This window comes from Pseudorca crassidens, chromosome 3 (assembly GCF_039906515.1).
Source record: "Pseudorca crassidens isolate mPseCra1 chromosome 3, mPseCra1.hap1, whole genome shotgun sequence".
Classification (NCBI taxonomy): Eukaryota; Metazoa; Chordata; class Mammalia; order Artiodactyla; family Delphinidae; genus Pseudorca; species Pseudorca crassidens.
Window position 1 is genome coordinate 167,551,349 of NC_090298.1, and position 25,431 is coordinate 167,576,779.

General features: G+C 55.6%; 3 protein-coding genes across 5 annotated transcripts; 2 read left to right on the forward strand and 1 right to left on the reverse strand.

Annotated features, from left to right (window-relative positions):
- Positions 1 to 971: 971 nt before the first annotated feature.
- TNFSF9 (TNF superfamily member 9) lies at positions 972 to 4,502 on the reverse strand. Its single transcript, XM_067734020.1, has 3 exons — positions 4,066 to 4,502; positions 3,427 to 3,460; positions 972 to 2,058 (listed from the first exon to the last, which is right to left on the reverse strand). Exons 1-3 carry the CDS (start codon positions 4,327 to 4,329, stop codon positions 1,598 to 1,600), a joined length of 759 nt encoding a protein of 252 aa, XP_067590121.1. The 5' UTR covers positions 4,330 to 4,502; the 3' UTR covers positions 972 to 1,597.
- A 5,860-nt stretch (positions 4,503 to 10,362) lies between these two features.
- Positions 10,363 to 17,937, forward strand: LOC137222574 (phospholipid phosphatase 3-like). Of its 3 annotated transcripts, XR_010942497.1 has the most exons (4): positions 10,421 to 10,552; positions 11,320 to 11,483; positions 13,396 to 13,553; positions 14,492 to 17,937. XR_010942497.1 is itself a non-coding variant. In XM_067734022.1 (3 exons), exons 1-3 carry the CDS (start codon positions 10,400 to 10,402, stop codon positions 14,924 to 14,926), a joined length of 693 nt encoding a protein of 230 aa, XP_067590123.1. In that variant the 3' UTR covers positions 14,927 to 17,937. The 3 variants fall into 3 exon arrangements, 1 of the variants encoding a protein (XP_067590123.1); XM_067734022.1 differs by lacking the exon at positions 11,320 to 11,483 and having other exon boundaries at positions 10,400 to 10,552; positions 13,449 to 13,553; XR_010942496.1 differs by lacking the exons at positions 11,320 to 11,483; positions 14,492 to 17,937 and having other exon boundaries at positions 10,363 to 10,552; positions 13,396 to 14,471.
- Positions 17,938 to 19,166: 1,229 nt separating this feature from the next.
- TUBB4A (tubulin beta 4A class IVa) lies at positions 19,167 to 24,220 on the forward strand. Its single transcript, XM_067734021.1, has 4 exons — positions 19,167 to 19,389; positions 19,924 to 20,032; positions 20,141 to 20,251; positions 22,562 to 24,220. The coding sequence occupies exons 1-4, from the start codon at positions 19,333 to 19,335 to the stop codon at positions 23,617 to 23,619; spliced, it is 1,335 nt and encodes a 444-aa protein (XP_067590122.1). The 5' UTR covers positions 19,167 to 19,332; the 3' UTR covers positions 23,620 to 24,220.
- Positions 24,221 to 25,431: the final 1,211 nt, after the last annotated feature.

The following is a 25,431-nucleotide window of genomic DNA, read 5'->3' on the forward strand; positions in this document are numbered from 1 at the left end:
ATTTTCCTTTAGAGACTGAGATGGAACAAAACAATAAAGATGCATGTTCACCCTTCACTTGCTTTATGATGATGTGAGCAACTTCTTTGCTAAATCAGATAGCGGTTTGAAAACACTAGAGAAAGACTTTCTTGATTTTTTGGGGTGCTAGTCACAATGTAACAGTTACAGGTAAGAACCACTTAAGTGTAGGGACTTCCCTGGTGGTGCAGTGGTTAAGAATCCGCCTGCCATTGCTAGGGGACACAGGTTCGAGCCCTGGTCCAGGAAGATCCCGCATGCCGCGGAGCAACTAAGCCCGTGTGCCACAACTACTGAGCCTGTGTGACACAACTACTAAAGCCTGCGTGCCTAGAGCCCGTGCTCCACAACAAGAGAAGCCACCGTGATGAGAAGGCCGTGCAGTGTAACGAAGAGCAGCCACTGCTCACCGCAACTAGAGAAAGCCCGCGTGCAGCAATGAAGACCCAACGCAGCCAAAGATAAATTTAAAAATAAATAAATAAAAGAAAATAATTTTTTAAAAAAAGAACCACGTAAGTGTAATCTACGTGTTGAACATCCTTTTCACCTGCACTTTAAGTATAGACAATCAACAAACAATAAATCAAGCCCTGACTTGTAACATTTGCCACTTCCTGTAGTGTAAATGCTCTCACCATGGCCGATTTTAACCCATTATTGACCGGGGATGTATTAATGCCACAGGTGTTAGTTTCTGCAAAAATCCCCCGGTCAATAGTGTGTTAAGTTACTAGTGTGGTGACACAGAACACAGAGTTAGCAAGCAGTGTCCTGCAAAATGGCATTATCCAGTATTTCCACCACCAGACACAGTATAGGTAAAACATCTCACGAGCACAGATAATAGTAACACGGGAATAATAAAATCCCTAAGGCACAGGGGAGTTATATAAATCTCAAGATAACTCACATTGTCTGGTATATAGTAAATGCTCAATATACAGAAGTCATAACATATATAAATACTTTATTATCTAACATCACGTACCACCTCACACGTTCCCATATGCCCCAGTTACACAGGGTCACACACGGTCACAGTGTCAAGCCAGCGTACTAGACCGTCAGCTTGGCAAAAGCTGGGGGGTTTGTCTTGTCCTATTCATGGCTGTGTCCCCAACACCTAAAACAGTGCCTGATAAAATTTGCATGAATGAGTAAAGCTCACACAACATAGTTACTTGGACTCCCACAAGCTAGCCCCATGAGTACCATGCGGGGCGGGGGGAGGGTACTGGGAATGAGTCTCTATTTCTCACATATTAACATAAATAAGGATGGAGGGGAGGTCTTTTTTATTTGATGTTTCTCTAGCCCTGCACAGTGCCTGGCACAGAGCAGAAGCTCAATAAATATAAGTTGAACGGATTAATATAATGTACACTGTCTGAGCTCAGGCTCAGAATAAATACCAAGTGATAGAGGGACCCGGAGAGTCCTGGAAGAGGGGCTCAGCAGCAAGGACCCCGGCCCAGCCCAGTGAGGTAGAGTAGCTAGACCCCATCACCAGGGGCCCCAAGAAAGGAAGGCAAGATTCAGTCTTGGTCCAGAGGGTGGCACCTAGGCCTGGGGGTCACGTCAGCTGTGTCAAGGAGAGTCCAGTGGGGACTTGGGTGTTCACGTGGAAGAGGCCCAAGACCGTGGCGTCCGCTGAGAGCTGCCAGGCGCGAGGTTCCCGGACCGCGAGGTGCAGGTGGACGCTCAGGCGCTGTCCGGCATCCAGGTGCAACAGGCCGCTCCGGAAACCAGCCACTGAGTTCCCCGAGGATGGGGGTGGCAGGTCCAAGGTCAGGGCCAGGGCAGCGGCCCCAGCTTGGAGAGGCCGCAGGTTCAGGGCCACAGAGACAGAGCCGGAGCTGTTGCCGTTGCTGGCCATTGCACGCTTCAGCGCCAAGTGCAAGAAAACATAGTAGACTCCGGCCTGGGCCACCACCACCTCGTGCGTGTGCTTGTCGTAGCTCACACCGGGTGCCAGGGTCACACCTGTCATCCCCCGCTCGCTGCACCAGTGCAGGGGCCCTTCGGTCAGCTGCACTGTGGGAGGAAGACGCAGGGCATGCTTAGCATGGGGGCATCGCTAAGGGTTGAGGTCGCAGCCCTGGGGAGGGGAGGAGGGGCTCTGAGGGAGAGAGGACAAGAGGGAAAAGTGGGGAGGGGGATATGAGAAAGGTAAGGGGACTCGGAGAGGGTCTCAGAAAGAGGGGGGCTGGGGGAGGGGAAGGGGGGATAGAAGAAAGGAAAGGATTCCGAGGGAGGGGGAAGACTCTCTGGAAGAGGGAGATAGAGGAAGTGGAGGGGGACAGACTTCCAGGAACCAGGAGGAGGAGGAAATGTAATGCCAAAAAGGAAGAGGGGGGCTTCCCTGGTGGCGCAGTGGTTGGGAGTCCGCCTGCCGATGCAGGGGACACGGGTTCGTGCCCTGGTCCGGGAGGATCCCACATGCCGCGGAGCGGCTGGGCCCGTGAGCCATGGCCGCTGAGCCTGCGCGTCCGCAGCCTGTGCTTCGTAACGGGAGAGGCCACAACAGTGAGAGGCCCGCGTACGGCAAAAAAAAAAAAAAAAAAATTAAAAAAAAAAAGGATGATGGGGGGGATAGGGGGCTCCTAGGAATGGAAGGATGGGGTTTATAGAGGGAGGAGAGGGGGATAGGGGGCAGAGTTAGCATAGAATGAAGGAAAGGACTCAGAGTGGGAGGGGGGGAAAGAGGAGGGGGGATGGAGAAGGGGAAGGGGGGAGGAAGGGGGAGGTTGTGGGGGAAGGAGGAAAAATCCTAGAGGAAACATAAAGGGAGGGAGGAGGGGGTGGAGGGTGAAGGAGGAGGGACTCCAAGGAGAGGACAGGATGGGGAGAAGGTCTCCTTAAGAGAGAAGGCAAGGAGGTGGCAGGAGAGTCTGGAAGGGGGAGGGAAAGGGGTGGGAAGAAGAGTCCCCAGAAAGGGGAGGGGAGAGGGGGAGGGTCTCCGGAGGAAGGACGAGGAGGGGAGTCTGGAAGGGGGAGGGGCAGAGGAAGGAGGTAGAGAGGAGAGTCTCCAGAAGAGGGGGGAGGAGGGTCTCGGGAAGAGGGAGCGGAAGTGAACGGGAAAGACGGTTTCCAGAAGGGAGGAAGGGAGACAGGGCTGGGAAGGAGGGGTCCGTCTCTCCCAGAGCCCAGTGGGAGAGACCCTACCAGGCTGAGATTTGCGGCATCCAGCCCCAGCTCTGAGAGGGCGGGGTCTGAGGTGGGCACAGATGGGGGTCAGAGGAGGAGGAGGCCCAGAGAGGGGCTGACGCGGTTCTAAGAAGGGAGGGGACACTTTTCACAGAAGGGAGGGGAAGAGGGTCGGATTGGGTCACAGAGGAGGCCTCCCTCTCCTGGGGCTCTCCCTCTTAGTGCACCCTCCCCCTGTCGGGGGGAATCACTCACCTCCGTCGGCCACCACCAGCTGCGCGAACACGCCCTGCCGAGAGAGGACAAACGGAAAGTGGGTGGAGGTCCCCCCTCCCGCACCCGCAGCCCTCTGGAAAGTGGAGTGCCCGGGATCTGCGCGAGTCTTGGGCCTACGCTCCCTTCCCTTCCCGCTGCAAAAGAGCGCGCGCGCTGCCCCAGCCCTACTGTGTGCAAGGACAGAACCCCGAGGACTCAGGAGGGAAAAGAGGAGAGAGTCCCTCCAGGGGGCTTGGCACTGGGGGGTCTTGAGAGAGAAAGGGGGTACCCCAAGGGTCCGGGAGAAAACCTAGGTTCTCCGCGAGTTACGAAAGAAAGGGGGAGCCCCCTCAGTGGTTCGAGATAAAATGTCCCTCGGGGTCCGCGATGGAGAAAGTGCTCCCCTCTGGGGTCCCGGGATGAGATGGGGTCTCACGGGGGTGCGGGACGAGAAGGGTGCCCCCCGAAGTCCTGGATAAAGAAGCGGTGCCCTCGGAGGTCCAAGAGGGACGATGGGGGTCCCTCCACCATCGGCCTGGGATGCAGAAAGGACCTCGGGGTGGAGGGGGAGCGAATGGAGAAGGGGTCCCGGAACTGGGTAGGGGTCTCTCCCGGGGTCCAGATCGGGCCGCATCTCACCTGCGGAGAGTCGGGGAGGCGGGTGCGGGCGTCGGGCATCAGCTCCAGGCCCTCCGGGAGTCTCGGGCTGCGCGCGGAGCCGGGGACCTGCGATGCAGGAGCCCCGGGCGCGGCCCAGGCGCGCACCAGGCAGGCGGCGCAGGCGGCAGCGAGCAGCAGCAGCGCGGCGCTCAGGGCCCAGGGCAGCGGGTGGCAGGAACGGCCCGAGGGCGCGAGCGGCCGCTGAGCTTCGGGATCCGGGGCGGCGTGGGTGCTGGAGGGCATGGCCGGCTGCGGGCGGCTGCGGTCCGAGGCAGCTGCACCGCGCTTTATATAAAATCCCGAAGCCCCGCTTTCCGGGGTGTGGCCCGTGGGGATCCCAGAGATCCGCCCGGTAGGTTGGTTCCCGCCCGCCCCGCCTCCTCCACGTTCTGTCCGAACTTTCCCTAACTTTCTCTTCCCCGATCTCTCCCTCTCTCTCTCCCTCCCTCCCTCCCTCCCTCCCTCCCTCTCTCTCTCTCTCTCTCTCTCTCTCTCTCTCTCCCTCCCTCCAAGCTCTGCCCCACCGACCCTTTTTCTTCCTAATTATCTCTCTTGTGTCTCCCCGCTTATCTATCTCTGCGCCTCTCTGCTTCTCTGCCTCTTTCCCCAATTTCTTATCACTCCCTAGCTCCCCAGCAATGGGGCCCCTCCAGGGCTCTCCTAAACCCGGCACATCTTCAGAGGGGTCAGAAGATAGCCAGGCCTCAGCCCCCTTCTCCTGTGGAGCATAAGTCCTCCCAGTGGAACCCTAAGTGCCCTGCTCAGCCCTCCCCCTCCCCTCCCTCTTTTGCCCCAGGACCCCTGGACCTTCCCTGGCGTGCCCCCGCCCACCCACCTAGACGCTTCCCATCAGGGGCCCCCTGGACCCCACAAGCAGAAGCCTGGAGAGTCCAGGTGGAGAAATTCCCCTTGTAGGAAAGGGACAGCCTTGAGTGAGGCAGAGGAAACTCAAATTTCCCGTTCGCTCTCCGGTGGTGGTGTGGGCGGGGGCGGGGGCGGGGCCGGGAGGAGGACCAGAGAAGCGGTCATAACTCGGCCCCAAAAGAGGAAGCAGCCCTGGACTGAGAGATGGCCAGCCCTAGAAAAGCCCTGGTCTCCCATAGAAGCCCTGCTCTGCTCAGACCAGCCGGCCAACTCCCTAACCCGCTCCAGGATTCACTTTCCCTATAGAAAATGGAAGGGTGGACCGGGCAATTGATCTCAGTCATCCATCAGCCGTCGGGGAAATGGGGGCAGGGAGGTTGGTTCAACCGAACAAGGATCGGATGCCGGCCCTGTATTCAAGCTTGTATTAAGCCTCTCTGGGGAATTACGAGGCGACCACTGTGATGATGCTGGCTCGTGTTGACTCACAGGTGCTGAACGTTTCCGTTTTACCAGCGGTTTATAAAGCACGAGGCCCAGACCAGCATCACCTGGGAACTTGCTAGCTCTGCAAATTCTAGCACCTCACCCGAGACCTGCTGACATTCTGGGAGTGGAAGCCCTGCAACCAGTGTCTGAAGGAGCCTTCCAGAAGATTCTGACACTTGCACAAGTTGGAGCATCCACCGCATGGTACCAAGGTTGTTCCTTCACACCTGTTGTCCCCCTGCCTGGAATCTTCTTTCCCCAGATCTGCGGCCAGCTGTCCTTCTGAGTAAAGAGGATGAATTAAGCTCCGGCCCCTACTTTCACTCCCCAAACCCCACTGCAGTGATAGTATAAGCGACTGTTTTAAAAGCTACGCCAAAAATTGCAAGCCATCGGGGTGGAATGCCAAATATAATTTCCCTAGCCAAATGCCACAGTCAGCACCGTGTCTCAAGCCTCAGTTATTGGTGACTGCCCCCCCCCCCAGCTCCGAAAGAGAGTGTGGTGGGTGACAGCTAAAATAGAAGTGTTGGTCTAAAGTAAATTCCCAAAAGAGATATCAGCTCTGCTCCCCTTCAGGGTGGAACTGCAGCTGTTTTGGGTTTTTTGTTTTTTGTTTTTTCCTCCAGACAGCGGATATGGCAGCGTTTCTGGTGGGAGGAACGCAGCTGATGGTAGAAGAATCATGCCAAAAGCATGTGTGAAACAAACGTGTGAACTTGAATGCAGGATTTGAAACTTTCCCACCTTGACCCTTGCCCCCCACTCAGCAGCCGGGATCTGAAAGATGGGGATGGTGGGATCCTTTCTCTGAGGAATCTGACCAACCAGGAAGATAGATATAAAGATACTGAGGCCAAAAAGCCCTCCCCAGATACCATTGCTCTGTCAAGAAGCTCACAGGCCACAGGCCAATCTGTTTATTATTAAGCCCTCCCCCACAGCAATGTCCCAGACAAGGGTTGTCTGAGCTGACAAAAAGGAATTCAGAGGACTCCCAGTCAACATCTCGGACAACCCAAATGAAAGTGTCTCTCTCTCGGGCCCTGGTTACATCACCCCGTGACATGACCTTACTAGCAGTTTCCACCATGTGAGATATTCTTGTTCATTTATTTGCTCACTCATGGCTGTTTCCCCCATGAAACTGTTATCTCCCAAAGAGGAGTATCTCCACCTGCCTTGTTTCCAACCTAGAAAATTGCAGGCCTCGATCGTATTGACTGATTGAATGAATAAATGAACGCAGTAGAGCATAGCAGTTACCAGCATGCGCTCTAGAGGTGGACACACTGCAGCCCCACACCGAATGTTTTGATTATTTTCATTTTGAAGCAGCTGGGAAAAGTCAAAAGAAGACTCTTTCCTGATGTGCAAATCATGTGAAATTCAAATTTCAGTGTCCACAAATAAAACTGTATGACACACAGCCACCCTCATTTGTTTCCATATTGTCTGTGGCGATTTTTGCAGAGTGGAGTAGTTACAACAGAGATTGTCTGGCCCACAAAGCCCCAAATACTTACTCTCTCTGGTCCCTTTCAGAGGAAAATTTGCTGCCCCTGTCTAGAGGCTTGAATTTTAGCCCTCAAATTTCTTGCTGTGTGATTTGGGGCAAGCTGCTTCACCTCTCTGAGCCTCACTTTTCACATCTACTAAATGGGAATAAGAGTAGGTCTCAAAGAGCAGCTGAGAGCTTGCTGTGAGCAGTGCCAGGCACATGGCAAATGCTCATTCCAGGTGAGCTGGGTCACTGACGCTTTTCTACAATTCCAATAAGCGGATGTAAAAACACTAAGACTCCAAAAGTTGAAGTCATCGATCCAAGGACTGACAGTGACTGTTCTGAACTCTCTCAATGCCGAGGGGCTTAGCAGAGTTCTATACACCCCCTCCAGAGCGGGGAAACAATGCCTGTCAGGGGAAGGCTCAGGCCGCAACCTGGGGAAGGCTCAGGCCGCAGCCAGGGAGCGCCATGACGTATTGTTGTGGTCGGGACATCTGAGATAGGCAGCCCCGCCCACTATGGAGCTCTCAGCACCAGCTGCCTAGCACCCCACGGTTTAGTACAGTTGCACCTCGGTGCTCAGCTGTCTCCCTGAGGTGAGCGTGGGCCCTGGTTTTCCTCACCTCTAGGGGAAAGGCCTGAATTCTCACTGTTGCCATCATAGGGCTCAAAGGAGGGATTGGGCAGGAAGCAGTTGGGGGGTGGCACCCTTCTTCCCTCTCGGAGGCCCAGTGAACAGGCACCTCCTCCAAGAAGTCTGCCTTGATTTTTCCTAGCAAACTCACCTCCTTCTCTCTGGGTTCCCGACTGCCCCCCATCCCGTATGTGGACTCCCCCAGGGTCAACCTTCCACTGGCGTGGATCTTCCACGTCCCCCAGGGGAAAGGCAAAGCCTGAAAGAGACACTTAGTGATTGCCGGGTAAGTGCACAGTGAAAGGGCACGGGACCCCATGGGGGGCTGTGAACCAAGAAAAGAAGAGAAAAGAGAAGGGAAGGGTTGAGTGAGGTTGGTCTCCAGCCGAGGGGGTATCCACATGTGTTGAAGGAGGAAATCGATGCAGAGAGGGGAACTGTGTTCTCCAAGTTATTCAGGTCTCTGGAAAAGCTGGGTCCAAGTCTCCTCAGCCCTGGATAGGCCAGGGAAACACAGACCTGGCACAGGAGTGCACCTGTGATATTGGGTAAACACGACAAGGCATGATGGCATAATTAGGCTTCGTGGAGTTGGGGTGTTTATCCAGCTACTCTGGAATTGTGCGTTTCCAGTGTGATGCGTGTTCAGGGATCAGGAAAGGGGATGGGGGGGGGTCCCATGCGTGCACCAGCGTTGCTTCTGGTTGAGGAACAACAATAGCACAAGGTCCAAACCACTTAACTTCAAATCCCAGCTCTACCTCTTGCTAGTTGTATGATCTCGAGCAAATGCCTTCACCTCTCTGCCTTGAGGTTCCCATCTGAGAAGTCGCGCTAACACAGGGACCACCTGCTAGGATTACTGTCCAGAATCGAGAGCCAGAACAGCACCTGGCATACGGTAGGTGCTCTCCAGGACTAGTCATCACTGCTGCCAGTGGGGCTGACCGTCTGGTGCCTCTGCGTGACTGTAGGCAGGAGTGTGATCTTATGGATGAAGCACCAGGGTCCAGAAACAAGCGCGGACATCTGAGCCAAAAACAGGCAGGAAGTATTCTGAACGGAAATAGCCGAAAGAGTCATTGAAAGAGAAATGGTCAGATTATCACTCATAGAATCAGTTCAGGAATCAAGCTGTGGAGGAGGTTGAGTCATCTCTTTGGGGCTCATTAGAGATCTCTAAGGGCTACAAAAACAAAGAATGCGGATTTGGTTTCAGAGCAAAGATACATTTGCATAGCACATATCTGGAAGATATATTAAAAAGCTAGGGGGACTTAGGAGAGCGATCTGAAAAAGAGATCATGGACCTTTCATGCAAGCTTCCGCCCACCTGCATTTTCCATGTGTGTGTTACATACAGAATGGTGGTCAGGTGTGAGCACACAAAGAAAAAAACCAGTGGCCACACACACAAAAATTTTTTAAAGCGAAAAAAATAAGCAGAGAAAGAAAGAAACTGGTGGCCTTAGCTGTTTGGAGGAAGGGAAAATTTAACATCAGTGACATCAAAGGCAGGAAATGGTGTTTCCCTGCTAATGGCAGTGGAAGGATACAGGGATGGGGAAGACCCAGGCAAACCAAGGCGGGCCCTGGGTACCCCTCAGAGGGGCCCCGTCTGTGAAAAACCGGCTCATTCTGCTGGGAAACTAGCCAGCCTGCCCCAGGAAGGAAGCCCCAGCAGGGCTACCACCTGGAAGGGACTCTCCAACTGGCCCGGAGGGGCAGCCACCAGACAGACACCGGTGTACAAAAGACACCCCCATTCAGGCGGTACACAATCACACAAACCGAGACAGACACACAAATACACCACACAGACATACACACACTCACACACACACACACACACACACACACTGAGACACATAAGCATAGATACGCAAAAGTAGCCACCAAAGCTGGCCACAGACACACACAGAGACACAAGAGATACAGGACACACAATCGCAGACCCACAATCACACACATACCAAAACAGTGGTGGAGACACACCACACAGGCACATGCTAAGACACGCCCAGAGGTGCAATCATAGATACACGAGATCAGCTGGCCACAAGCACACAAAAGGACACATCCGTGCCCATGATCACACATACCCACTAACTCATAGCCTGGAAGAGTCTCAAAGGCTCTGGGATATGCATTCAGAGACAGACAATATCACATGCCCAGAGACCACCAAAGGCACTCAAGTCACACACTGACACAGGCTGACCTGGACAGACTGGCAGAGACACAAAGTACAAGAAACCCAGGCCCCGCCCCCAGTGAAGATCCAGGTCCCACCCTTCGAGCCATCCAAGATCCACCCCCTACAGAGGGGACCCAGGCCCTCCTTTTGGGGGCCTATCCCTCCCTCCCTTAAGGAACCTCTGGGTCCCTTTCCTTGGAAGCAACACCCAGTGTAGGCCGCGGGCGACCCCTGGTGGACCGGGCGCCTCAGTCCAGGGCTGCACTGAATGGGTCGTTGGGAGGGGGGCGTCTAGGCTGAAAGGAAGGAAAGGTGCTTCGGCACCGACTGCAAAGCCCGGAGGAAGGTGCGTGGCAACGGGGGAGCGGGGACACGGGCGGCCGGAGCGGGATCAGACGGCCTTGGACAAGGGAACAGGGCGTGGGAAGCAAGAGTGGGATGGAAGACCCTCACCCGTCCCCACTTGGCGCGATCCAGGGTCCCCGAGGGGAGGGTGCTGCTCCGGGGATGGTGGAAGACGCGATAAGCCCGGCGGCGAATTCCCATTGGTCCGCGCCCGACCAATGAGGAACGGCGAGGACTCTCGGCGGGGCGGGGCAAGACAGGGCAACCGTTGATAGAGATGGAAGGGACCCACCTACCTAGCTTGGCTCTCAGCCCGAAAATTACCACCAGGGAATCGCCCAAGGTCTGCAATGCCCAGCACGGAGACCGCTGGCCCAGGAGGACTCTCGTCAACTCCGATATGACTTTGACCCGCGGAACCCTGAAAAAGGTGGGCTTGCCCCTCCCAGAGTTGATCCCAATCTCCCAAGCCCTGCCCTCTCATCAGCCCCTCCCACTTCTATGTCATTCTCCCAGGCCCCTCCCACTTCCTAGCCATCATTGTCTCAAGCCCTGCCCACCCCCAGTCTCGCCCACTTTCCCATCATTCTCCCTAGGCTCCGCCCACTTCTCAGACAGCAACCTTCCAGGCCTTGCCCACCTTCCTACCCCACCCACTTTTCTACTTTTCTTCGTCCTGCACCATCCTCTCCCCCGTCTCTGCCCTTCTATTGTCTCCTATCTGAAATCCTCGGCCCTGCCCTGGGTTACACTTTTCCAGAACTCCCTGTCCCCTTCCCAGTCCAGGCCTTCGAACCATCCCCATCCTTAGAATGAACTTCCCTGGGGACACCACAGCCTGCGGGTCTCTGAGCATTTTGTCTGAGCATTTAGGCCCCGCCCATTTTGTTCCTCTCTCTACCTTCTTCCAGACCTCACCCACGCTTTCAAGACCTTACCCCAAATCAGTCAAGTCCCTGTATGGGATGGGGGCTCCTAGCTAACGGAGTCAGACAGGCCTCAGTTTCCCCAGCCCCAGGGCCGTCCTCGGGAAGGCCACGCCCCCTTGGTCATCTAATTACTGCCCTACAATGGGACCCCGCCCCTGCCCACCTTGGTCTTCACCATTCAGGCCAGCCTCTCCCCGCTGTATCCGGCCCGACTCTCGAGCTCTAATCCCAGTCTGGGTGGGCGTGCCCACCCCTTCGCCCCCCACAGTCGATAAGCTTACCACATACTGTCTTGGCCTTGCCCGAGCTGGTGGTCCGGTACCAGTGCCTGTGGCCGGGGGACCCGCGGAGAACCACCCCCGTGCCATCTGCTGCCACACTGCTGGACCGCCAAGCTGTTGGTGGCTTTGGATGTGTTCTGTCTGCTGCCGGGTGAGCCCCCTCCCCAGCGTCCTTGAGCGCCCCGCACCACCACCATGCGGACACCCAAGGGGCAGCGGAGGGGTCTGTCTTCCTGTCTTTATCTGAGGGTCGCTAGATTGGGGGCTGGCTGCCTGCCCTGGTGTGTGTACTTGGGCTGTGTGTCTTCACATCGGTGTGTTCATCGACATGTTTCCGGGATGTCTGGGTCAATGTGTGTCCGTGTGAATGGGGACGATAGGGACTCTCCACAAGCGTGGCTTTGTGTGTTTACCTGTCTTCCTGGGTCTGGGTGCTGGGTGAGCATCTGGCTGTGCATCTTTTTTTTTTTTTTTCAGTCTTTCATATGATTTTATTTGCTGCATGTCTCTTTGAGTTGTGGATCTGAGTCTATGTGTCTATAGTGGGGGAGGTATGTTTGTATTGTGTATCTCCGTGTATGTTTGACTGTGTATGTTGTGTGCAAGCCCCTGGGTCTGTCCGTATCTGGGGCTGGTCTGTGTTGAACTTATATCCATGTGAATGAGTATGATTCTGTGTGTGTATGCTCATGCACACGTGTGTGTGCGTGGGTGTGTGTGTGTTCCTTCGGGTCTCTGGGTTGCATGTTGTGTTGCTGTGTTGTGTGTTGCATTGGTTTTCGGGGGTGTTGCATTGGTTTTCGGGGGGTGTGTTCATTGTGGGTGACTCCTATGCATGCACTTGATCTATGGGAGCCCGTGACTATGCATCTGGGCTGGGGGCAGATCCAATGGTATTTGTGTAGCCAGGTGTGTGGGGGGGGTCTATATGGGCCTATGTGTATTGTGGGTATATTGTTGCATTATATGTCTGTGTGTGTACATCTGAATTTGGGTGTCTGGGTCAGACTGTGCGGTTGTATTGTATAATTGTGCATGTCAGACCCTGTGTGTTTGGGAATCTGCGTGGCCTGAGCTTGCTTGGGGTCTAGATGTGTGGCTGGCATATACCAGGGCCGTCCCTCCCCATTCCCCGGTGGGCAGAGCTAGTGACCAAAACCTCCTCACTGGGGAGGAGAGGCCAGGCTGGGATACTAGCTTTGCCCTCCCAGCCCAGTAAGGGAGCTGGGGACTGTGGGAGGCTGGGTTCCAGCTGCCTGGCTCCACTAAACTTCAGTGGGTGACAGGATGACAGGGTCAAGACAGGGGAGGGAGGCCTGGGTGTAGGCTTTGAGGATGAGTGGGCCAGACAGAGAGCCTGGCACCTGCTGGAGACAAGCCCCTTGGTCTGTCTGAATTCAGGATGGCAGTGTCAGGTGAGGGGCCCTGGACACTGCTCACACACAACTTTGCCACCAGTATCTCCCCTCCCAGCTCAATCAGCCACAGAGCCATGGATATAGACATGAACACATACACAGATCCCAGATACAAGCACACACACACACCAACACAACACACACATCCATGGACACAGTGCATAATCGCTCTCTCTCACTCTCTCTCTCTCACACACACACACACGCACACACACACACATTGCAGAGAGGAGCACACACACTCAGACATATACCCATGTGTACCACAGACACCTATTCACACCACATACGCATGTCATAGACATAGATACCCATCAACACACACACACACATTCACACACAGACACGCAGAGCCACAATCATACACACATACATCAGGACACACACACATACAGAAAGAGCGAGCCCTTCCACACTTATCCCCTCCTTATATTAACCCCTCACCCATCTCATTCACAGGACCCCACCAGTGAATGGGTCCCTGGGGCTCTGGCCTCCTCTGGCCTCCTGGCCATACTGTGCTCTCTGCGCATGTCCCCATGTCCAGCCTGTGGAGATGCCGGGAGGACAGACTGGCCGGAAGGCCTAAGGAGGGTAAACCTCAGTTGACCCATCCATGAGTGGGGTCATCTCCACCCCCTGCAGTCAGTCTCCCCATCGTGCTGAATGAGACCGGTTTGCTGGTACCCCACATCCAGGGCTTCTTTTGCAATGACACCACCATCCAATACCCCCGAGTGGTCCATTACATCATCGAAGACTCGGCACTCATAAAGATGGGCTTCTTCATCTCCATTTTCACGGTAAGAGGGTGGCCACTTTCAACTCAGGCCATGGTGACACAACATGGGAAAGTTCACCTGTTTTTCTGGCAAAGTGGAAACCCCCACCCATTATAGATCTAAGGCAGGAGGAAGTACCACCTCTTTTCCTACTGAAATGGGAAATCTCACTGCTTGATGGCATAAAACTCCTTTCCTTGAGGAAAATGTTAGCCCCCCACTTTTGACATAATATAGAGGAAACACCCACCTCTCTGCCTTAGGTATGGAACAAGAAGTTCAGCCCCTGCCCCCCAGTGGACAGGGAAGCCCCATTCCTTATATGCAGAAGGCAGGAAGCAGTCCTGCCCCTTTTCTGGGGATCTGGGAAATCTCCCCCTTTCAAACATGGAACATCCTGCCTCTTTCTCCCAGTGACAAGGGAAGTTCCATCAGTTTCAGGCATTTGGGAGGAAGTCTATCCTTTTTTCCTGGTATAACAGGAAGCCCCACCCCTTTCATATATGAGATGGGAAATCCTGCCTATGTCTGACATAAACTAGGGAGATGACCCACCTCTTTTCCTGGTATAACAGGAAGTCCCGCCCCTTTCAGATATGGGACAGGAAATCCTACCTATGTCTGACATAAACTAGGGAGATGCCCCGCCTCTTTTCCTGGTATAACAGGAAGTCCCGCCCCTTTCAGTTATGGGACCCCCCCCCCCTTTCTTGATGATATGGGAAGCCTTACTGGCTTAGGAAGTCCTGCCCATTTCAGGCACAAGGGTGGGAGAAGCCACCCATCTGTGTGTGGGGGGGGATGGAATGAGAAGCCCCACCCTTTTGCCTGGTTTACTGGGCAAGAACAGCCTCCCTTCCATATGAACCTGTCTGAGACAAAGGGTTGGGGTTTTCCCACTCTTGTTGCGCCCTCGGCCCTCAGCAGTGACCCCTCACCCCTCTCACACGGCCCCACAGATCAGCCTGGGAGAGTTGATTCGTGTCAAGCTCTTGCAGCTGAGCTCATCAGCCTTCATGAGCGGCACTTACACGGCCATGATCTACAAGCAGCTGGGCACCTTCATTTTTGGCGGCCTGGCCAGCTGCTCCCCGACCAGCATTGCCAATATGACCACAGGTCACCTGCGGCCCCACTTCCTGGCCACGTGCCTGCCCGACCCAGCCTCCTTTGACCTCGAGAGCGGCTACGTCACCAACTACACCTGCACAGGGCACCCCAAAGACGTCCTCCATGTCAGGCGACTGGGCGGTCAAGGAGGGGAACCCAGGAGGCATCCCCACCCCACCCCAGCCCCAGCTGATGTCCACCCTGCCCCTGCCCGTCCCCCAGGAAATCCTTCTATTCTGTGGACGCCTCCATCGGGATGTACTCCATGGTGTATTTGGTGGTGAGTGTTGGCCCGAGGTGGGCTGCACACCCGGCAAGGCCAGAAAATACTCCATTGTCCCCCCGCCCGCCCCCACCCCATGCTTGGTGCCTGCAGTGCCAGACACAGCTTCCATAGAGCTTGTGTGTTCCCCCAGAGTCAGGAGGGCGAGAACGGGGAGGGCCCATCTTCTCTTAAGACTCATTCAGCATCCCTGTCCCAGAACAGCAACTTCCAGAACGCTCTGTCTCCCCCTCCCTGCAGCTGGAGAGGGCCCATGCCAGGCTGGGTCCATGCCCAGGGCTGGGCTCCACCAAGGGCGGGGGGAAGGGAAATCAGACCCAGCTGAGGTGTAGCTCTAAGTTTTGGGTAATAAAGTGGCAGGAGGAGCAGGGCGGGGGGTGGGGGAACCCCTGGGAAGGAGCCGATGACCCACAGGCATAGACTCGGCTGGCAGAAGCGGATCGCACACATCGGAGCCAGCCCAGAGCACCCGGGCACCGTGGTGGGCAGACACAACGACACAGAAGCCCTGGCCACAGTGCACGTGATGCTACACGGCTGCCTTCACACCAGCAACGTTTTCTTCCTGAAAGGCAGCCCATTCGACTGCCAGCCGGCCCCCCTTTTTTTTAAAGACAAAGTAACAAAGTAACTACAGCCTCCTGTAGTGATAGCAGGGCTTTGGAGCTGGAATGTACATGCTCTATTCCCAGCCTCAACTGTGTATGACCTTGCGTGAGACACTCAATGTCCTTGGGCCTCCATTTCCTCATCTGTCAAATGGGTGTGGAAATAGCACTTGCCCCCTAGGGTTGTGGTTTCATGAGTTAACACATAAATGAGCTGACTCGCTCAAAGTATTTAGAACAGGATCTGCCCTAAAGGTCACTAATATCATTAATAGCAGGCAAAACAGACTCCCTCCGTCCCAGGGGAGCACGCCAACAATGCCAGGAGGTGCACAGACCGACCACACACAGCTAGGAGTCGGGCCTTCCCCTGATTTTATGGACCGAATGGTCAACTTTGTGAACAGAATGTTCTGGGTCTCGGGGAATTCCCCCACCTTTTTTTTTTTCTGTTTTCCATTTCAAAACCAAGAGCCCAAACTCTGCTTTTTGAGGGCCCCCTGATGAGGCCAACCTGCTTTGATTAGAGATCTGACACTGGCAGAAAGTGGCAGTGCCGGGTCACAGTATGAGCGTATCCGGAGGGCCTCATCTGACTCTTGGGAAATCATTCACCATCTAACAATTCTCCCAATATTAATAGCATGAAGTTCTCTTACAATGATGGTTTCGGGGGCCACAGCCCCTACCCTCTTTAGAGGCTGAAATCCATTTCCATATAAAATTGACAGGCTCAGACAGGCCGGTGGGCACAAAAACGCAGCCGCCGGGTGGAGTCCCTCTGGATACCTGCTCCCAGGGTTTCAAGACGCTGCCCACCCGCCTTCCAGCTCTAGGTACAGGCCAGTTCCTGGGGACAGAAAATCTGGCTCTTACGGCCCACCATCCAGCTCCTTTTCTTGTCCTTGGCTACATCCGGGTCTTGGACCACGGCACCAACCCTACGATGCCATCTTCGGATTCTTGCAGGGAGCTTTGATGGCTTTCTGGGTGGTAAGTGATGCCGTGGGGCACCTGGGTACCAGTGAGGCTCTGCTTGCCCGAGAGCCATTGGGTACACCTGGCACTCCTCATCTCCCAGGAAGGGAGCCCGGGAGAGGCCAGACTGAAGAGGGAGCAGCCTTGGGGTGTAGGTGACGTCAGCCCACCCCAACCCCTCCCCACTTCATCCCTGCGGGCTTTCTACATCTTGGGTGATGTCAAGTCCCAGAAGCTCCAGGTGCTAGAAGACCACCCATCCCCTGCTCGCCACTTTCCTCCTCATTTCCCCTCTCTGTATTCCTCCCCTGAGGGCCCTCAGGGAACCCAAGGGATGCCCCGATTCAGAGAAAGATAGAGGGCACCCATTGCTCACCAGAACCTGTGCTCTCCAGGGGGCTATCCCTACCAAGGTGGGCTAATCCAGGAAGCCCCACCTCCCTGGAGCTCAGCCCTGACCCCAAATCAGCCTTGCCCTGGTGGGGTGACACAGGAAGCCCCATTTTTCTGCGCCTGAACCCCAAATCAGCCCCTCCCAGCAGGGCCACTTCCACTTTTATGTTTTGATGATTCTTGATGTATTAAATAATAAAATGCCAACACAGGGTTTATGAATTTTTGACAGATATTAACATGCGTTGATGGACTTCCTATTTCAATCCGGGAACCGGGTCTCGGGGATCAACCGTAAGAACATTTGATAACCTCAGAAGTCTCAGTCAGGTTTCTCGACCTTGGCTATTGCCATTGGCATTTGGGACCAGATTATCCTTTGCTGCAGAGGCCAGCCCTGTGCACCGTAGGACGCTGAGCAGCCTCCCTAGGCTCCACCCACTGGATGCCAATAACAGCCCCAAGTTGTAAAGATCAAAAATGACTCCAGACATTGTCAAGTTTCCCCTGTGTGTTGGTGGGGCGGGGGGGGGGGGGGGGGGGGGGGGGGTGGAGAACCACCGCCAGCTGAGAATTTCTGGCTTAGGGGATTCTGCTGACCCCCAGGAGACTGTGCTCCATAATCATCTGACCTACTGAAGTCCCAGGATGCTGTACACGTTTAAATCACAGAGAGAGGAAGTAATTCACAGCTGCTGGGGGGAGGGGGAGGGGGGTCACCCTCGTTTGTACTGTCTGATCCATCAGGAGTTTATTCTGGTGTCTAGTGTGAGCCTAAAGATCTAACTCAGTTGTTTTTTGATTGTTTGTTTTTCTCAAATAACAGTGTTTCTCAACCTTGAGCACTATTGACATTTGGACCAGATAATTCTTTGGGGGGAGGGGGAGACTGTCCTGTGCACCCTAGAATGTTTAGCAACATCCACTCACTAGATGCCAGTAACACACACACACACCCATCCAGGCATAACAACCAAAAACATCTCCAGACATTGCCAAGTGTCCCTACGGGGCAGAATCGCTCCCTGTTGAGAACCACAAAATTGGAAGCCACTGGTGAGAGCGTGAGGTCCCAGCCCTTCAGCCGACCTGGCTAATCCCACCCCCACCCCGCAGTGGCCAGAAGCCGTGGAGGAGGAGGGAGAGGCTTCCAGGGATGGCAGAGCCGGAGGCTGCCAGCAGAAAGTGGCCCCAAGAAGTCTGGCCTTCGCTTGTGGGGCAGCACAGGAAGTCTTGCCCATGATTACAATAATAATTGTAATACTAATAGCTACAATTTATCGTTTACTCTGCGAGGGGAAACCGGGGCCATCTTGTTAACTGGGCCATCTTTGGACCCTCTCAACCGCCTAGAGGGTTCCTAACAGCCCCATCTTGCAGGAAATTCAGCCAGAGGGAAGCCAAGTGGCCTGTGCAAGGTCATAATAGTAATAAATGCAAAGGCAGGACGATGGATTGGAATAAATTATAACAATGGAGCAGAGAGGTGCCGATCTGGGGGGAGTAAGGCAGCCCGCCGGAAGCCCTCTATCCCCGCAGTATGTAATCCAGCTATAAGTCTTAATCTTTGATGTTCGACCCCAGACAAGGCTGAGGGTGACCCCACCTGCGACAGACCCAAAGCCCAACCGAGGTGTCCAGGGGGAGCGAACAGTCCCCCCCAAACCTCCATCAGCTTCCAAAAGCATCCGCAGTCAAACATGGAAGGGAAATCGTGGTTTTACTTACTACCCAGCTTCAAGACAAGTCCTGCAGAAACCGACTGCCCCCTCCTCCCAAAACTGTCGGCTGCTCCGGAGCGGCCAGCTCGGCCCCACTAGCAGCCCTCTCGGTTAATGCGAGGGTCTGGCGAACGGCCCCACTAGGAGCCCTCTCGGTTAATGCGAGGGTCTGGCGAACGAGAACTAAACGGAATGGGGAGGGAGGCTTGGGACGGAGAAACTGAGGCAGGGTCGTTCGGGGCGAGAGCCGGGAGAGGCAGAATCTCCCGGCTGCTTGTTTACCGGGCGCTCTCCCTCCCCCCGCCCAATCCCTGCAAAACCCGGGTCGCCAAGCCTGGCTGGGGGCGGGAGGGGTGGGATGGAGGAAGATGGTACTGTTGGTGCCTGAGAGGTTTCACCCCCCGCCACGGCCCGGGGTGGGGGGCGCACGGAGCCCCGGCTCGCCCCAGCCCCTGTCCCCAGAGGTCTCCAGGCGGCAGGGGAGGGGTATCCGTCAATCCCCGCACCCTCCGTCCCGGGGCGGGACCGGGGGGCGGAGCGGGCCGGTGACCTGCAGTGACGCGAGCCCCGCCCGCTCATATAGAGGCGCCCCGGGAGCGCAGGGACCGTGCTTCGCCGCCGCCGCCGCCGCGTCCACCACCCGCCTCGCTGCCGCAGTTCCCAGCATCAGCACCAGCGCCGCCGTGTCCACCATCAGCGCCGCCGCCATGCGGGAGATCGTGCACCTGCAGGCCGGCCAGTGCGGCAACCAGATCGGAGCCAAGGTACGCGAGGGACCGGGCCTGGGGAGGCGGTCGAGAGATGCGGAGCGCGGTCCACCGAGCTCCGCAGAGCTCTTCCACCATGGGCCTTTTGGGGAACGGGGCCCCCCAGGAGGCCAGCACCCCAGGGACGGTGGGGAAGGGCGCAGGGGGCAGGGCCAAGCTGGGAACAAAGAGGCCCCTGGGGGTGGGGCCCAGGCTTCTGTCCGCTTGCCACAGCTGGCCTCACAGCTGGCTCACTGTCCCCTACACACGCACAAAGAGACCCCGCCCCTCCCCACGGCAGCAGCCAGGGAGCGCTGACCCCAGCCCGCTGGGCTGCGGTGGTGAGTCTGCTCCACCCCGCCCCCACCGATCCCTTCTTGCTGCCTCATCCTCGTCCGCCCACTCTGCCTCTAGGTTCCACACTCACCTTGCCTGGGGGACAGGTGGCAGCTAGGGAGGTGAGTGGGGGTCCTGAGCCCAGAAGATGGAGGTGGGGCAGACCTGGCCACCGGCTCCACCTTCTTGGTCCTTACCACTGCCCTCCCCCCCCAGTTTTGGGAGGTGATCAGTGATGAGCATGGCATCGATCCCACTGGCACATACCATGGGGACAGTGACCTGCAGCTGGAGAGAATCAACGTGTACTACAATGAGGCCACAGGTAAGGGACAGGGGGCACCTGCCAGAGTGGGGGTGGCGAGGGCCTGGGAGGGGACAGGATACTGGCTCCAGGCGCTGACCAAGCTGCTCTCCATCTGCTTCTCTGCAGGAGGAAATTACGTCCCCAGAGCTGTGCTGGTGGACCTCGAGCCGGGCACCATGGACTCTGTCCGCTCAGGTCCCTTCGGCCAGATCTTTCGTCCTGACAACTTTGTGTTTGGTGAGTCACCATCATGAGACACAGGCAGGGAAGCCCCCACTCCCCAGATTCTTTCACTTCCACATGCTTGGTGAAAATTCTTCACCTAGCATCTAGACTCAGGAACCCAGAGGCCAGCGGGGAAAGCGGATACACAGGCCACTGTGGGAATCCAGGGGAGGCGCAGGGTAGGAAAGGCTTCCCGGAGAAGGTAGCATTTTAATTTAACAGTATGGACCTGAGCCAGACTGTGGTGTTCAAATCCCTGTTCTGCCACATCATGCAGTCGACAAACACTTATTAGCACCTACTGCATACCAGGCCCTACTGTGCCCCCTGGGAATATAGCCAAGAATAAAACAGATAAAGCTCTCTGCCCCCACCCCCAAGCTGGTGGAGGGAGCTGGGAAGAGAAGAGAAATAAGTCAAACTCAGCCACTGATTGAGGCATCTTGGTGATTTTGGACAGGCCCTTCAATCTCTCTGTGCCCGTCTCCTCATCTTTCAAACAGGGATTATACAAAAACTTACTTTTCAGGATGGTGAGACTTAAAGCCACTAACACGTATAAAGAACTCAGAACAATGCCTAGCACAGAGGAAAAGATAACTAAGCATTTGATGTTCTGTTGTCATTTTTATTATCATTGTCACTATTAATGTCTGCAGCCTAAAAGATGAATAGGACTAGGGTTGACCAAAAGGCAATGAAGGGAGGAAAGGTGTGTAAGACAGAAGGAACAGCATATGTGAAGACAGTGGGCACATTTGCAGCCCTCAGATTGAAGGGGCCTGCACACTCTGAACAACCGTGTAGGAAACATTTCCTGGTACCTCTAGGTCAAGCTAAATGCACATCCCCACCTGACATCAGGCCCCAGGCTCCCCCTCCCCCAGGCCCCTCCTCCTAGTACACAGTAGTTTACTCTGGAGTCTAGGGATTGATGGGACAAGCTATGTGACCTTGGACGAGTGACTTCCCCTCTCTGGTCTGTGCAAAGATTCAGGAAGATAATGATGGTCATGTGTGGGTATGACACACAATAGGTCCTCAGGAAGTGGCTGTGGAAAGACTAAATGAGGTTGACCAAGAGATGTGAGGGATTCTAGGATGATTATGGGTGGCTCCAGTCAGGCAAAAAGATTCTGTGGCCTCTGGTAGGTGAGGCAGGGGAGGTGGTAGAAAAGTGTGGACTCAGGAGCCAGACCACCCAATTCAAATCCTATTCTCTCAGAGGAGGTGACATTGAACAGAGACCTGAAGAGTCAGTCAGGGGAGTATCTGGGGTTAGAGCATTCCAGGCAGAGGGCACAGCACGTGCAAAGGCCCTGGGGCAGGACCAGGCCTGGTGTGTTGGAGGAACAGTGAGGAGGCCCATGTGGCTGGAGCAGAGTGAGGGAAGGGGAGAGAGGGAGGAGGGGAGGGCAGGGAGGAGATGGGGGCAGGTCGTGCAGGGCCTTGTAGGCTGTAGGGAAGATTTGGGCTTTTATCCCGGGGAGGTGGGAATCCTGGAGGGCTGTGGACAGAGAAGGAACAGGACCTGACTCAGGTGCTCACTGGTGCCCTCTGGCTGCTGCAAGGAGAACAGACTGGGGGGAGGCTGTGGGAGGACTAAAGCAGAAGGAACTCTCCTGATCCAGATGGGCAATGAGGGGGCCAGACCAGGATGGAAGCAGAGGAGGGGGCAAGAAGAAATGTTACCTGCTCACAAAAATACCAGCCAATATTCTAATCCTAATCCTTGACCTCTGGAGCTTGCATTCCCCAGTGAAATTACAGACAATAAACATGACCAATTAAAAAAAAACAGGTTTATCACTTCTGCGGAGGGTAACGAAGTCCTAAAGAAGGGGAAAGAGGGAGCCATGTAGGTATCTGAGGGAACAGCATTCCAGGCAGAGGGAACAGCATATGCAAAGGCCCTGAGGCAGGACTGTGCCGGGTGTGTGGCAGGGACAGCAAGGAGGCCTGTGTGCTTGGGGCAGAGTGAGCGAGGGGGAGAGAGGGAGGAGGGGAGGGCAGGGAGGGGACGGGGCAGGTCATTCAGGGCCTTGTGGGCCGAAGGGAGGATTTAGGCTTTTACTGAAAGATGAAAGAACTGGGGTGATTTTGAGCTAAGGCAGAACATGATTTAGGTTTTATCAGAATCCTTCTGGCTGCTGGGTGAAGGGAAGCAAGGATGGAACCCGAGAGAACAAGTCATAATAATAACAGTAATAATAGTAATAATGATTTTGTTATTATTATTCAACTACTAGGATGGCTGGGAGCGGGGTGGAGGGTGGGCTTTCCCCATATCAGCCTGGGTGTCCCCTCCCCTTCCCTCTTCAGGCCAGTCTGGAGCCGGCAACAACTGGGCCAAGGGCCACTACACAGAGGGTGCCGAGCTGGTGGACGCGGTCCTGGACGTGGTCCGGAAGGAAGCCGAGAGCTGTGACTGCCTGCAGGGCTTCCAGCTGACCCACTCGCTGGGCGGGGGCACGGGGTCCGGGATGGGCACCCTCCTCATCAGCAAGATCCGCGAGGAGTTCCCGGACCGCATCATGAACACCTTCAGCGTGGTGCCCTCGCCCAAGGTGTCGGACACGGTGGTGGAGCCCTACAACGCCACCCTGTCCGTGCACCAGCTGGTGGAGAACACAGACGAGACTTACTGCATCGACAACGAGGCGCTGTACGACATCTGCTTCCGCACCCTGAAGCTGACCACGCCCACCTACGGGGACCTCAACCACCTGGTGTCGGCCACCATGAGCGGGGTCACCACGTGCCTGCGCTTCCCGGGCCAGCTCAACGCCGACCTGCGCAAGCTGGCCGTGAACATGGTGCCCTTCCCGCGCCTGCACTTCTTCATGCCCGGCTTCGCGCCGCTGACCAGCCGGGGCAGCCAGCAGTACCGGGCGCTGACGGTGCCCGAGCTCACCCAGCAGATGTTCGACGCCAAGAACATGATGGCCGCCTGCGACCCGCGCCACGGCCGCTACCTGACCGTGGCCGCTGTGTTCCGGGGCCGCATGTCCATGAAGGAGGTGGATGAGCAGATGCTGAGCGTGCAGAGCAAAAACAGCAGCTACTTCGTGGAGTGGATCCCCAACAACGTGAAGACGGCCGTGTGCGACATCCCGCCCCGCGGCCTGAAGATGGCCGCCACCTTCATCGGCAACAGCACGGCCATCCAGGAGCTGTTCAAGCGCATCTCGGAGCAGTTCACGGCCATGTTCCGGCGCAAGGCCTTCCTGCACTGGTACACGGGCGAGGGCATGGACGAGATGGAGTTCACCGAGGCCGAGAGCAACATGAACGACCTGGTGTCCGAGTACCAGCAGTACCAGGACGCCACGGCCGAGGAGGGGGAGTTTGAGGAGGAGGCCGAGGAGGAGGTGGCCTAGGACCGCCTCCATCACTTCACATCAGCGCCCTGCTAGGATGCTGACCTTTGACCCCCCCAAGAACCCCCTGCTTCACCTCCCAGCCTGACTCCCCTCTGACCCTACAACCTTGCACCTCTTCCCCGGCCAACCTTTGACCCTTGAGCCCCACTTTATCTCTGACCCCCCTTGAACTCTCCCACCTTGGACACCCCCATGAGCCCAGCTTCACTTCTGACCCTACAAGCCCCACCTTTAACTCCATGTTCCCTCCTTCACCCCTGACCTCTCCACCCTTGACCTCCCCACGAGCCCCATTGCACCCCCCAGACCTATAAGCCCTGGTTTACTTCAACTCCTCCCTCTGAGTCTCTCCCTTCATCTCTGAACTTGCCTCACCTTTGACCCCACAAGTCCCACCCGCCCTCTGAACTGACTACCTTTCTGGCTTCCATGACCCCCCATTTCCTTCCTGAATTCACTCCCGTCAGCTCCCGCCGACCTTGGTTTTCCAGGGGTGCTGCTGGGGGAGAAAGAAGCCCTGGAGCATGTGGGCAAGAGAGGCTGCTCCCCGACCCTCCCCCCGCCTCACCCTCAATAAATTAATTGTTGTCCTGCCGTGTTTCTGCCGAGTGTACTTTTCATCATCCTGTAGGAAGGTCACGTGAGGGCTCCTCCCTATGGGATGGAGGTGGGTGCTGAAGGAACTTCTAGTCTGGGGGTGGGGAGAGGGCAGAGATTTCAGAGTCAGACAGACCAGGCTACGCCACTAACTCAGCCTCTGGTGTTGAGCAAGATGCTGGCCCACTCTGAGCCTCGACTGGCTCACCTGTAAAATGGGCTCATATGTTTTCCCCCCATGCACCACCTCAAGGATGTTTGTAAGGACTCAAGGGCACAGTACCTGGCACTGGGTGGGTTCTTAGTGATGGAGATGCTGCCACTCTCTGTGGGGCATTTTGCAAGAATGGAAAGCTGGAGGGGGGAGTCTCTAGGGAAGGAAGCTGGGTAGTTGGCAGCTGGGGGTAGTGCCCGAGGGGCAGTCCTGCCAGAGTCACTGATATGTGTGAAGCACTTTGATGGCCTGGCACATGCCTTATCTCATAAACCTCACACCAACACTGTAAGATCTGAACTTTTAGGGAATTCCCTGGCGGTCCAGTGGTTAGGACTCCTCGCTTTCACTGCAGAGGGCGCAGGTTCGATCCCCAGTCGGGGAACTAAGGTCCCACAATCTGCACAGCGCGGCCAAAAAACAAAGATCTGAGCTTTTAGAGAGACAAAGTATATAAGTTAGCTCTTGCTGAGTAACAAATTACCCACCCCCCAAAAAATATAGGGGCTTAAAACAACAGCAGTTATTTATTTTGCTCCCAACTCTGCAATTTGGGCAGGGCTTGGCAAGGCAGCTTATCGGTGCTCCCTGTGGCATCAGCTAGAGAATCCTGCTGGAGGCTGAGGGATCTCCTTTCAAGGTGGCTCACTCACATGACTGCCAAGTTGATGCCTCAGGGCTCAGCAGGGGCAGGGTAGAAGGAGGGTGTCAGTACCCCTCCATAGTCTGCTTGGGCTTCCTCACAGCATGGTGGCTGGGTTCTCCAAGAGCAAACATCCTGAGAGAGCAAGGCAGAATTCATTGCATGTTTCTGACTTAACTTTAGGGGTTGCTTGGTGTCCTGAGGACTCCTAATTGAGGTGTTCACAAAGCCCTGTTTAGGTTCAAGGGGATGGACTACAGACCGCACCTCTTGAGAGTAGAGTGGCAAGATTCTAGAAGAGCATGTGGGATGGAAGATACAGCTATGGCCAGCTATGGAAATTACAAAGTATCTT

What these genes read in the sequence shown, in the direction of transcription:
- TNFSF9 (XM_067734020.1), bottom strand. Translation starts at nt 4,329, where the DNA reads ATGCCCTCCAGCACCCACGCCGCCCCGGATCCCGAAGCTCAGCGGCCG. An exon ending in GCCTCCCCGACTCTCCGCAG is followed by an intron (nt 3,461 to 4,065) that starts GTGAGATGCGGC and finishes CTCTCTCGGCAG; the next exon opens with GGCGTGTTCGCGCAGCTGGT. An exon ending in GCTGGTGGTGGCCGACGGAG is followed by an intron (nt 2,059 to 3,426) that starts GTGAGTGATTCC and finishes TTCCTCCCACAG; the next exon opens with TGCAGCTGACCGAAGGGCCC.
- TUBB4A (XM_067734021.1), top strand. Translation starts at nt 19,333, where the DNA reads ATGCGGGAGATCGTGCACCTGCAGGCCGGCCAGTGCGGCAACCAGATC. An exon ending in GTACTACAATGAGGCCACAG is followed by an intron (nt 20,033 to 20,140) that starts GTAAGGGACAGG and finishes GCTTCTCTGCAG; the next exon opens with GAGGAAATTACGTCCCCAGA. An exon ending in TCCTGACAACTTTGTGTTTG is followed by an intron (nt 20,252 to 22,561) that starts GTGAGTCACCAT and finishes TTCCCTCTTCAG; the next exon opens with GCCAGTCTGGAGCCGGCAAC.
- LOC137222574 (XM_067734022.1), top strand. Translation starts at nt 10,400, where the DNA reads ATGGAAGGGACCCACCTACCTAGCTTGGCTCTCAGCCCGAAAATTACC. An exon ending in CCCGCGGAACCCTGAAAAAG is followed by an intron (nt 10,553 to 13,448) that starts GTGGGCTTGCCC and finishes CCCCACATCCAG; the next exon opens with GGCTTCTTTTGCAATGACAC. An exon ending in TCTTCATCTCCATTTTCACG is followed by an intron (nt 13,554 to 14,491) that starts GTAAGAGGGTGG and finishes ACGGCCCCACAG; the next exon opens with ATCAGCCTGGGAGAGTTGAT.